The sequence below is a fragment of the Anarhichas minor genome, unplaced genomic scaffold (assembly GCF_050575085.1).
Source record: "Anarhichas minor isolate MPS153535 unplaced genomic scaffold, ASM5057508v1 ptg000080l, whole genome shotgun sequence".
NCBI lineage: Eukaryota > Metazoa > Chordata > Actinopteri > Perciformes > Anarhichadidae > Anarhichas > Anarhichas minor.
This window is the reverse complement of record NW_027466526.1, coordinates 2768136-2781147: the sequence shown is the minus strand read 5'-3', so window position 1 is coordinate 2781147 and position 13012 is coordinate 2768136. Positions and strand designations below refer to the sequence as shown.

The 13012-nt window shown below is 41.1% G+C and overlaps 1 protein-coding gene across 4 annotated transcripts in view; it reads right to left on the bottom strand.

Moving 5' to 3' along the window:
* The window catches only part of rbms3 (RNA binding motif, single stranded interacting protein), a 101168-nt gene that overhangs the window by 48175 nt on the left and 39981 nt on the right, over window positions 1-13012 (bottom strand). For all 4 annotated transcript variants that reach the window (XM_076081480.1, XM_076081478.1, XM_076081481.1 and 1 more), the window contains exon 4: window positions 6178-6269. In XM_076081480.1, coding sequence (XP_075937595.1) covers window positions 6178-6269 — 92 coding nt within the window. The remainder of the gene's footprint in view (window positions 1-6177; window positions 6270-13012) is intronic.

Below are 13012 nucleotides of genomic sequence, written 5' to 3'. Positions count from 1 at the left end.
GGGGTACAGCATGTGCAGGCACACACATTCATTTTTTTTTTACGTTGGAGTTTGCTGTGAATACACACGCATGCACAGGTCCTTGGCCACTCCGCTGTCCTCCACTCCACAAACTGAATGTGATTCATTATCTGTCTTTTACAATGACAACTCTGCCTTGAACCAGACACAAGGATGGAGCACATGGGGAAGAAAAGAAACATTTTAATTAATCAAATGTCTTATATAAGACTATAAAATAGATTTTATAACTATTTAATAATGTGTTACAAAATGTGATGGCACAGCTGAGTGCATCCACGACCCTCAGCTGCTACTCTGCGCCCAGAGACACATGCAATATGCACACTGTTGTTGTTATGAACAGTGTGTTTGGCTAACGGCTAACACAACTAGCAGTACATACACTACTGACTACCTCTCGGCCGCTGCTCGGCAGCTCACTTCTACTGGTTTGGGGTTTTTTGGACGGTGTGTTTGGCTAACCGCTAACGAAACTACCAGTTGCATCAACATTTGTACACTATACAGTATGGTATTCTCCACTTAGAAGCACACAACAGACGTTAATAGGCCTACTGCATGTCCTAGCAACGCCGGCTGTTTCCACAAACATGTCCAAAAAACGAATTCATCCTCTTTTTCGAAAAATTGAAAAATGATCCCCATAGCTGTGGTAGTTTATACTTCCTTACCAAAAAAAGAGAAAATTCCAGTTAGCCTTTAATATTGTTCAACTGTCCAGAGACAAGCTTGCAGTGTAAACAACATTGGTAGTGGTAGATCTAAGCAACACATCTTCCCTGTCCCTGTGTACTCTCGTAATGTACATGTTTTAGTAGGTTAAGATGGATAGGAGGACGATCATTTTCAAATTCACAACAGATGATAAAACCAGACAATTATCACAGCCACACTTTTACAGTAGGTCTTCCTATTTCCAGATGCTGCATCTCTGTCACAGAGTTTGCTTTCTAAAGCAGAGCGCCACCACATTCCACATTATATATGCTGGCTGCTGAAAGGATAGTGTATTATATCTGGCTGCGAACGGCACGAAGAGGGAAAGAGAGCAAGATGAAACACGCAAATAAAAACAAAAACATTTGAACAAACAGGGGTGAAAGATGAGGGAAAGTAAAAAAAAAAAAAAAAGGTAAAATAGAAGGTGCACAGTTTGAAGAAAGAAGGAGACAAGAGAGTGACAAACAAGCAGAAAGGTGAGAAAGAAAGAGATGCCCACGTCGTCCTGTCTATGTGTTTTGTCTCCTCTCATCTTTTCACATGTCAGTCGGCTCTGTTGTCTTCCTCGTCCCATCACTAACCTCAGCTGTCAGACAAATACACACACACACACACACACACAGAATATACAGGCATATACAGGCAGATGCAAGCTAGTACACACACACTGAATACATCAGTAAACCATTTCAAGAGAACATCAGGCATCTGGGTTTTATCAGACACGCATGCAAGACAGCGAGCAAGAAAGAAAGCACACAACTGTACGAACCAAAGGGTTTAATCAGGGCTGATAAATGACAGGCATGCAACAAAGTTTACTTTACATGTGTTTGTGTGTGTGTGTGTGTGTGTGTGTGTGTGTGTGTGTGTGTGTGTCCTCTCTCTCTTTCTCGTCACACCGAGCCTTCCTCTCTCAACCCACACAGACCCCCCTCCTCTTTCTCTCTCTATCCTTCACTATCTGTCCTCACTCAACCCTGTAACTAATGACTCTGGAGGAGGCATTGCAGCACCTGGTGCAGACAAACACAAGAGGAGGGGGTGGGACCAAAAAAAAAAAGAGGCGAGGGGAGGTGTGTGGGGGGGTCAAATGAAGAGAACAAACTAGGCCAAAAAAGAGGGAAAGAAATAGAGAGGGGGAAAGAAAGGTGGGAGGTGCCAAGGACGAAGTGGAGGGGAGAAGAAAAAAAGGGAGAGAAGGGAGGGAGGTGTGAAGTGTCACTGCCAGTGGTACCATCTCTCTAATTAGCATAGTGACCTTGGTCCTCTGTAACTGTTATTGTACACACACACACACACACACACACACACAGTGCTCATATCCGTAGCCGAGTGTGTTTTATTTGTTTTGTTTGCATGGTAAAAGTAGCGCCTGATATGAATTTTAATACACAATCATTTAACAATGCTACATGCTGTTAGCTGGTAGGACCAGTCTTTTGTGATGACAAGATTTCATAAATATTTCACACGGCGCTAAAACAGACCAGTAGTTGTTTTCCGTCAAATCCAGCATGTAATTTGTTTATATCAAAGCAGGATTCATGGACACAAGGAAAAGCATTAAAAATGGAATAGAAAGTAATGTAAAAAAATAAAAAAACAGACACACACTCATGACATATGTGTTCTAAGTAATTGAGGAAGTTTAAGATCTTGGTCAGACTGCCAGCTCAATTCCATTTTTGTCATATTCAAATTGTATCCATATTGATTTTAGAAAGTCTGGACAGCAAAAAAAAAAAACATGATCTGCGTTTTTTTTGTTTGTGAAATGGATCCAAACCACATCTAGAGGTTGTTTGAATTGCGTCTCCAATCGTACGGCGACTTGTCAGCGCGACTGTTTGGATGGCGAAATGATGGACTTCCATTTCTCATGCTTTCGAGTTAAAAAGCTGCGTCACCAGTGTTGCTACGTAGTTACTGACGCCTTTAACATTACCACAGCAAACCAATGCAGAGTGAAGTCTGGACACACTAATCCCATCTTGTCACTTGCAAATAAGATTGTGGACAGGTTGTCTTAATTATCTGATTGGAGAAACAAATCGGATATCCCTGCAGTCTGAATGTAACCTTTGAATATGAGAACATTTAACTAACATTTTGACATTTAGCTTCTTAGTTAAAAGAGGTTTCACCGTAAAGATACAGTTCCAAGCAGGGAAAGTGAGAATGAGGCAGGGAGACGAAAAAACTAGCTGTGCGTGAGCAGGCAAGAGAGAGGGTGAGTGTACAGCTGTAGCAGTAATCATCTTTCAGGTCAACAGTAATTACCAAGAAGGCTGAGGAAGTGACACACGCACACACTGTTTCATCTCTATTCACATCTAGGGTTGCTGTATTTTCCTCATCTTGTTTATTTCACACCCAAAACATGCAACTGTCACAAAGAAGACGTCAGTGGGATCTGCAGGGTTTAATGGATAAAGGTTTCACAATTATATATACACCAGACAGTCTAATCTTGCTTCATCTGTGCTATAATTAATTCATGGGTAATGTCAAGAAGGTACTCTAATCATGGTTAACTTTGAGGTTGGCAGTTGGATTTTCAGACCTGTGAAATATACTGCTGCTTCGCACTCTCCTATTGCTAATCCAAGCAATTTTTAAGGTACTGCACCCCCCACATCCCTCACATGATGAGCAACACATCAGGAAAGTGCCTGTTTGGCTTTGGCCACATGATGCAGACTAGGTGGTATCCCTGGGTACACTACTTTGTAGCCCTGCATGTTGTCTTCAAATGACTTTCCATCCGACACTCCAGAACTCTGGTTGTCCCACCGTCCCCCAGACTTTGTGGAAGGAATCCTCTGGTTCTGCAAAAGCTGAACAGAGCTTGCCGCTGGCGCCCCACGATGGGGCCATGCTTTGTGGATTTTATATCTATACAACCAATGTGTTTATAATTAAATTGTTACAAGGGCACAAACTTGTGACACACACACACACACATGCACTTCAAAACTCATTCTGGGACGGCGGGCAGTTGCCTCCAATCAGTGTTCACTTAAAGTAAAATCTTCATGCTTAATGAGCTCTTCTAGTCAAATAATTTAAGCTTGTATGATTTTAACTTAAATTGGGCAGAGAACAAGACGTATGCTCTAATCATTGAACAGTGCCAGGCCTCAGTTTAGTCTGCACTCCAAGGATCAAGGATGTGTGCGTGAAGCAGTGACCCTGCAACTACACGTCTGGGCCCAGGGTTCACTGCTCGTTGGTGATTATTGGAATGTTCTCCTCCTTCGAAGCCCAAATGATAACCCCCTGGTTTTACTCATCACGCCTCTGGTCCTCTCTTGACACCCTTCACTTGGTTAAATATTCTTGTATGGTAGATTTGATTATTCTAAATCATTCACTTATGTAACTTGTGTTTTCGAATGAATTTGAACTTAATTAATGATGTTAATGTGTAAACATGCTTTCCGCTCCAACACCTTTTAACACTGACTCAAAAGAATAATGCCCCCTTTTTGAGCGCTGTGAAATGAAATGGTGTTAACTCTGCTATGTGGATAAATGATCGTGTAAATCTACTATTTCCACCTGATAGAGCTTTGATTCAGTTACAATGTTCAGATTAAGGATGTGACAACTGATTCTCTTTCACAGATTTCCAACAGATAAAACTGCTTCTGCTGCTGTAGCTGCTATTATGCACAAATGTGTTCATTATTTTGTCAATACAATGAAGGATACAGACTCTCCCGTAAAACATGTGCACCTCAACAGCGTCTTGTCTTTTTTTATTTTTCTATTTTGTACAAAAGAACAAAAGCAAAAACAACTTTCACTAGTGCCTAATAATATTGCATTCCATCAAATCCATAACTAAAAGAAAACTCATTCACACCACACCACCTTTAGTTTGTTATAAAACAAACAGTTTTACAAGGCAATAAAGCTGTTGCTCCTACATTTTTTAACCTTTGTATTTCTCTCTCTCTCTCTCTCTCTCTCTCTCTCTCTCTCTCTCTCTCTCTATATATATATATATATATATATATATATATATATATATATATATATATATGATGCCATTTTATGTGAGTGTGAGCTATGTGAGTTCAGGTCTTTGATACAGTCCAGCTCTATCTCCAAACCTTTCTTCAAACCTCCCCTCTCCAAAAAGCAATCAATATTCACATTTCTTAGATGTCTCATCTCTCTTTCACAAAACCTAATCCTCTTTTTCTCTCTACCTACTGCCACTACTGTCTTGTGGAGGAAAAGCTTTTAACTATCTTGCAGATTAGAACAAAGAACAAAAGTTTCTGTCCCAGCTAACCTACAAAACCTCAGAGTTACACTGAGAAGGATGTGGGTAATGGCATGGCATGAGTTTTCACTATGATCAGTTTAATTGGTACTGAATGAGTTGAAACCAGACTTTGTCAAATCCCAATTAAGCTGCTCATCTTACAAAATGTTAGAGGCTCGAGCTGGAAATCCAACAGCAGTGTTTTTGAGACCTCCAGCAACCTGATTCAGGAAAGTTAGCCGGGACATCAGCAGCTCTGCGCATAATTAGTTCATGAAACAGTAAGAAGTGTGTGTCATTTCACTTGGAATTGACTCTTTGCCCTCAATTCCATCCCTCAGGGAAACTCAATCTCCAAGGAGTCGAGGGTTCTCCTCTCTTTAATAACAGCTAAACACATCAACACTGCTCATCCAAATGCCCCCTCAAGCCGTTAAGAACAAAATAAGAGATGGAAGTCTAATGAAAAGAGGTTTAATAGAAGAGCGAGGCAAAGGTGGCTCAGAGGCTTGCTGCTGTTTAATTCAATGGGATGCTGTTGGTGCCCGAAGACTTGCCCATTTTAATTGCGCTCCTCTCTCATTTATAAAAGGAAGTATGCAGCGATACAGCTTTAATGAATCGGAAAGCAAGGCAAGCTATTCAGTGTCTTTTTTTCTCACACACATTGAAGCAAATGGGATTGTGCTGGTAAGGCCCACATGTGTTGGCACAGCTTTGCTGCATAGGCTACTACTGCCAGCTACACGCTCACACACACGCGTTCACACCACAAGCGACAAAGCAACAGGCTACAAGTCATTTTCAATGGAAGTCGGTGACATCAAGCTACAAACTGACGGCCGACTGGCGTGACGCGCTACAAATCAAAGTTTTTTCAGCTCATCAACAACTTAGCCAAAGCTACATGTATCTCAGCCTTTGATAGGCAGTGAATCCAGTGATCGTTATTATGATTATCACCACCGCACTATACTGTTGGTACATGTCACTAGTATTATTGTGACCACAAATAACCTCACCTTCGACACCATCGGCTTTCTCCAGGGTATACAGACAGTGATTAAGTCGACCTGGAGTACAACACCACACGAAAGTCAAACACCTCAATAACAACAAGGGGAGCAGAGAGTGGCGGGCGGGGTGAAGCTTACCTTTGCCATCTGTGCCTGGACTCCACTGGCTTTGAGCGAGGCCACAGCTTTCTGGGCTGCTGCAGGGCTGTCAAAGTCCACAAAGCCATAGCCTGCACATACACGTACACACACAGACAGCACAGAAGAAGATGAGGAGGAGGAGGAGCAAACTGAGGGGAAACAAAAGGATAAATAGATAAAGAACATCAGTTAAGGTTGTTCTGAACATCGCTGAGCAGAACCAGCCAGTGTCTGCGCTTTGTTTTCAATGCTGCATCAATCCTGTAAATGTGTCACAATCAAGTCAGGTCACGTATCTTATGAAAGCTGCTAGTTCCCCCATTAAACGTGTTTTCAGCACAGAACATCAACAGAATTGATGTCATAACAGTAACTCTTGCTATCTTGTTTATGATCCAAAAAAAATCTTCTAATGTCTGCCCAAGCTTTGTGTACTACGGCTCTTTTTAATGAAATGATGATGTTTTGTGTTGACTCTACTGTTGGCTGCACGGATGGCTGCTCACCATAAACTCCCTGTAGATGTACACATACGGCGACACACATATATATATCATGTGTACAGTCGTGACTCAATGCTGAGAGCCTTTTTAACTGTAACATGTAAAATCTACTGGCTTCCAATTGTCTGACATTTAATACCCCACTGCATTGCATGCGAGCTTGTTTCGTCCCTGCACTACAATCAATCTCTCAGTGCATATGGGGTTCCCATAGAAGTGGCCAATACAAGTGACATCAAGGAAAATTCTCTGCATTTAATGTAGCCATTAAAGTGATTCAGCGTCCTGTTTAAAGAAATAAAGACACAAAGAGAATGAGCATCGGTCGATTTTATTGCAATGTGGTCTGCATCATTTTGTGTGTGTGTATGTGTGCAGGGTATCTGCACACCAGGGTTTCTGGGGATCTAGGTTGGGGCTTTGCCGGAAGCCCTGAAGGACAAAAAGGTCTGACACACGCATATCAATCTATACTTTCAGATATACGCCCTGTTTTACGGCCACATGGGTGGGGCTGGAAAGAGATAGGGTTAAATAGACAAATAGACAGAAAGAGGCAAAGAGAGACGCAGACTGCCTGTCGTGTGAATGGCAGTTTGCCTAGAAGGGTGTGTGGTATTGGTGAGATAGCCCGAGAGACTCCTAGTATAACAATGTTTTTGATTGTGTGTTTATATGAGAGGCGAATAAAAAAAAAAGACATATTGACACACGTGCATTAAGCCAGAAAGAAAACTGCCAAATGCACAGCAGCTTTGAGACTCCGTCTGCAGTTGTGAGTAGGCTGCGTGTTAACACGATTAAATGATCCACATTTCAAAAGCTTTACTCATTACAATCCGAAATGTAAACATGTTAGGAATGAGGGATACACTTTCTCTCTCTCTCTCTCTCTCCAACTCACACACTTCCTTTCTAACATCTGTTCTTGTCTTTCTATCTTCTCTTGTTGATTTGGAGCCACTTTGTGTTTTGCTGATAAGCACATGACTTTTTACTCTTCAAAGGCATCAAGCTGCTTTCACAGCAAGATGCGTAGAGCACGCACAAATATTTATACTGTTGCTAATGAGAAATCCGTAATTTAGCCAAAATAAGGAAAACACCAACACACACATGCACGTATAATGTTCAGATGAATTTCCTCATTCAAGAAAACAGATTCATAAACATATGCAAGCACGTTGTGTATACACATGCACACTGCATACACAAGCAGTCACGATAAATCTGATAAACTGCCTCAAGTGATGTCACTTCAGCGTCGGTTGGGGCGGAAGACTACACGTTTGAAAATGGTTGTGGAGCTAGAAAGAAGTGACCTTATACCAGACCTGTGTAGCCCGCTCCTTATCCCTGCTTGAGGTTAGCTGGTGCATCTATTTCAACGCTTTATTTCTGAAACTGTCCATCCTAAGTCCCACAGTAAAATAGGAATGCAATGCCAAATTGATGGAGTACTCTTTTAAAGAAGAAAGAAAATGTGGCTACTTAAAAATAATGAGCTGTATTAGTTTTCCGTGTGCCAGCCATGTAAGTCACTAATGTCACAAACCAGAGCTAAACATATCACTTCACGTCAATAAAGTTTTAGGTCATTACTGAGAGCATCTATGCAACACAGATCATATTTACCAAGGCATAAAGCTCCTGGACAGCACTGTCACACATTGTAATTGTCTCACTTAGAGTTGTTAATCAGTTTATTTAATCACCTCCATTTCCTCCTTTGTAATAATTAAGCATGAAACACATTATGGATTATTATGGAGTGTTTTTGTTGTGAGAGCAGCAGGCGGCTCCATGATTCAGTCTGCATAAACAAATGTCCTTTTACTCACCATCAGTAACTTGTGGCCTTAATTAATAGACAGTTTTCAATTATTTGGATCCAAAGAGGATGCAGTTAGGATTCTACAAAGACTACATAAAGTATATCTGATACTTGAGGTAGGATAGTATTTTTCTCATGTGGTATCCGTATCATACTAAAGATATTTGTATATGAGCATACAGTATTTGGACAGCTTCAATGCAGTATGTTTGTTGAAGTTGAACACAGTCAATGGAATCAGTGGTGGTAACTTGTGAGGTTCTGTAGAGGCAAAACACTTAATCAGCTAATTGTGCCGTAGTTAGTAAAACAGTACCAGAAAATTAAGTCTACGTGTCAGCTGCCTTGCACATGATGATCGCTTCTAAAAAAATAAATAAATATTGAGTTGTTGTAGATGCTGGTGTGTAATCTAGCCTTTTCCTGCACACATTCATTATTTTTTACATCTGAAAACGTCTGTTTTGGTAGAAAAACGCCAGACACCCTTCACGAAAGACATGAATAATAGAGACATTTCTTTTTCTCTGAGTGCTCATCTCATTGACAGGTTTGGTATGATGGAACATCAGCCTTGAAATGTGTCATTTGCTTTGACTCAATTCATCACTCAAGGAGCGAGCTGTGTTTTCTGAACATGTATTTGCCTCTCCATCCAGGGAGGTCAGAGGTCAAGTACCAGCGACCGAACACACCCCAGGAGCTGGTAGAGATTCATTGTCTTGCTCAAGGACACTTGAGTTGAAGCTCGTTGAGTCTGTGAGCAGATGCCTGTCTTCCAAGCTGATGAAGATCATTACGCTGCACTTCTGCCCAACATGTAATTTGTGCATTTTCATATAACTTAAACACTACAACCCACCCTCTTTAGTTGGGTGAAAACTCTCATCACATGTGGATGTAAGTGATAGCTCTTCTAGGAACGATGATAAGGATATTTCTAGAGAGAACGGAAGAATGAAAATAATATCTCTGAATTATATATCCCTCTCTCTCATTTGCGCCCTGTCCCTCCCATCTGTGGCCTTACGATGACACAGAGATGAAAATTCATCTTGCTCAGTCAGGCCTGACAAATATTCCACTCGTGAATGAAAAAAAGTTTTATTACCAAGCACGCTCCCACATGAATACACACTCATAGACACAGATGGATGCACAGATAAACATAGGTACTCACATACGTGCATACACACACGCATGCACACACACAAACACACACCCATCTAATCTCCTGAGCTCCCAGAGTTCCTGGCCTTGGGCCATTAGACTAACCGAGTACAGAGGGAAAAGGAGTGAGCGACGGAGCAAAGGAGGCATGGGGGGAGGCAGGGAGTCGGGGGGAGAGGGAGAGAGGCAGGCTGAGAGAGAGTAAGAATGAGATGAAAAACAGGAGGGAGGGAGGCGGAGAAAGGGCAGGAGACACGGAGACAGTGAGAGGGAGGGCCCTTGTCTTTGGGAAATGGAAATCCTTTACAATCTAAAGTGGTTTCCTCTCCCTTCCTTCCTCCATCCTGTGCTCTGTGCCCTCTCCCTCTCCCAGAGCTCCCACGCTGCTAACTAGAAAACTGTCAGTGTATTTAACATTGAGCCTGCTACAAGCTGAGGCTTTCTCAAATAATGTAGTTATATTATTTCGGAGAACAAAGCCAAAGTTTTGCTTTCTTTGTTCAGTGACATGACAATCCATGAAACAATTTTTTTTAGAGCTCATATTTTAATGTATCTATGCACCATTTCATATATTTACATATTGTTCCAGAGGGAAACATCAACCTTTCAGGGACTAAAAAAAGCCTTGAAGACATTGAACAGGGCTTGAGGAACTCCACAAACTAATTTAGAGGAAGTAAGACCGTCATAGAAATTGGGATCACAAGGCTGTCACATGACAACAGCTGTGAACAAACCGAACATAATCCCTGCAGACGGCAAAGAAGGACGACTTTATTTATTTACCTACCTGTCTCTTTGTCTCTCACACTCTCTACCTCTCTCTCTTTCCCCTCTGCAGAATCTTCCTGAAAAGAGGAGGCTGTCTGCTCAATCATCAGTTTAAAGGGGTCCCCTTCCTTTTCTGTCAGCCCCAGGTTATTTTCACCCCCTCCCTCCACCCCCCACCATGCCTCCTCCCATCCATCCCTCTCTTTTCGAAGCGAACTCTCTTTGCCAATTTGTACTCTCTTAGTCACGCTAAGCACTTATCTTGTCCCCACTGAATGCCTCTGCAATCAAACCAACACTTATCCGGTTGTAAGGCATTCTAATGGCCGCCTGATAATGAAACTCCTTCATTGTGAGTTAACAACTGGCTGAGAGATGTATGAAGTCTACAACACAAGCAGTGAAAGTACTGATGAGGGTCACAGACTAAACATTGCTGCTGCAGCTGCTGCATTTTAAGTGTTCTGTGCATTAAATAAAAAGCATACATTTACAGAGAGGAGGTGTCAGTTTGCATTTTGAAACTGTCTCTCTAATGTTTTGTATTCATAAAGGTCTTTTCTGGAGTAAATACAGAGTATAGTGCCAGTTCCAGTGTCAAGAAGTTACTTAGAAACACACAGGCTCATTGATTTCACAAAATACACCCAGATTATAATTTTTTAAAAAAAGTTTGATACCCACGTTAGCCCTTAAAATGTGATTTAATGTGTTAAAACCAGGCTGTAAACGTTCTGTTTGAGTCGTATATCCCTATTTGTATTATTAAAATGGGCATCAAACTTCATTCATTGACTTTTTATCTAATTTGAGACAGAAATCTAAGAGACATGAACATGAATAGCAGATGCACAGGCAGTTCTGTAAATACTATATTGGGTGAGTGCATACATGTACATATTCACACTTTTTTCAATGTGTACAGTCAACGCAGTCATGAATTCTGGACAGCACATGCGGACGAACGGCAGATCATGAAATTTGAGAGGTTGAAAGCTGGTGTTATTTCACATTTTTCTTATTGCCAACACAATCCCATTAGAAGACCAAAAACCAACAAAGCCTCGTCTGTAGCTTTTAGTTCCACATGTATTCATTCCTATCGAAGACTTAAATCATCTTTGAAAAAGGCTAAATAATTGCCTCAAACAGCTGGGCACTGCAGTTTTTAGCCAACGTAACTCAAACAAGACTAAATAGTGTATTTGTTGAGGACTATTTTCAGCTGAGCAATGATACACATTTGGTGCTCTAGTGAGTATTCATCGCAGCAGAGCTACTTGTATGTGGGATTGACTCAAAATAATCTACAGGGATAGTCTTTTTATGGGATTTGTTAAGAAAAAGAAAAATATAGAATATCATCACTTCAAAGCAGATATTAAGATTAGTTGTGGTTTATTTGTAAGCACTGCAATTAAATGGCCTTTTCAGATGCAATGTGATCTTAAATAAAGCAGCTATTATTTTCAATTTGTAAATCATACTAATGAGAAGCATGAAGCCATAATTGGCAAACATAATAATCATGAGCTGGAGCACTGATGCTCTACTAAATCCGGTGTCTTAAATTCCATTTCAAGAAACAGCAATGAAAAAATGTAATGATTTGAGAAGATGGAAGAATAACTGATAATTATCACTGGGTTAATAGAATCTTCCGCCTTCCCTTCGGCTGTGCTGTAATGATGTCAGGACAGGCATTTCGATATGCTTTCAGAGCTCCAAGCAATATTTGATTATGTGATGTCAAAGCAGGTACTGGAATTAAGAAATTTGTAGTAAAATAGTGTTTTCAGAGGAGATTCAATGAGGTTTGGTGTTCCCATTATTATTTTAAGACATCAATTTGCATTAACATTCCTGCCACTGCTATCAATCAGACTGGCTTTTCCTTCACTCATACCGTTGAAGCTGATGCGCTGATTACAGGGCATTTGTGCTGTTGTCCTAAACGTCAGTATACCTTCGAGTGCAGCCCTAGCAGATGAGGAGCAATCATGCTGAACACATGCTCTTCTGTGCCTCTTCAAAAGCAGACGACTACAATCATATTGATTAGTGCTTTGTTCAGACCACTCCAACAATCAAGCAGACCCTCATCAGAAGACACTCGAGTGAGCCTCATTCACCACAGAGACTATTTGAAACGCATTGTGGCTATTGTGTGGTGTTCGCAGTTTGGATTTGGCCAATGACAACAATCAACGATCAAACATCTTGATTTCAAAAGCTGCTTAACTTTGAGCATCATTGGGGTGCAATCCTGAAATCATCATCATAGAAAAGTTAAACAGAAAGATGCTCTAGCAGTGCATCGTTAGATAGATTAAAGGATGACATGGTCATTATCGCAGTCAATACTGTTGTGTTGTGTACAGCGTGACAACACGCACCCTTACCACATAGCTTCACACAATTCTGAGGCAAACACATGGACCATGTGCAGCAGCACACAGAGCTCAAGTTGAAGTAATTTGTTTTAATTTGACGTCACACTGTTGACAGACATTTTAGCCCATTGTAAAAGCTTTTGGCATTGATCAATTGG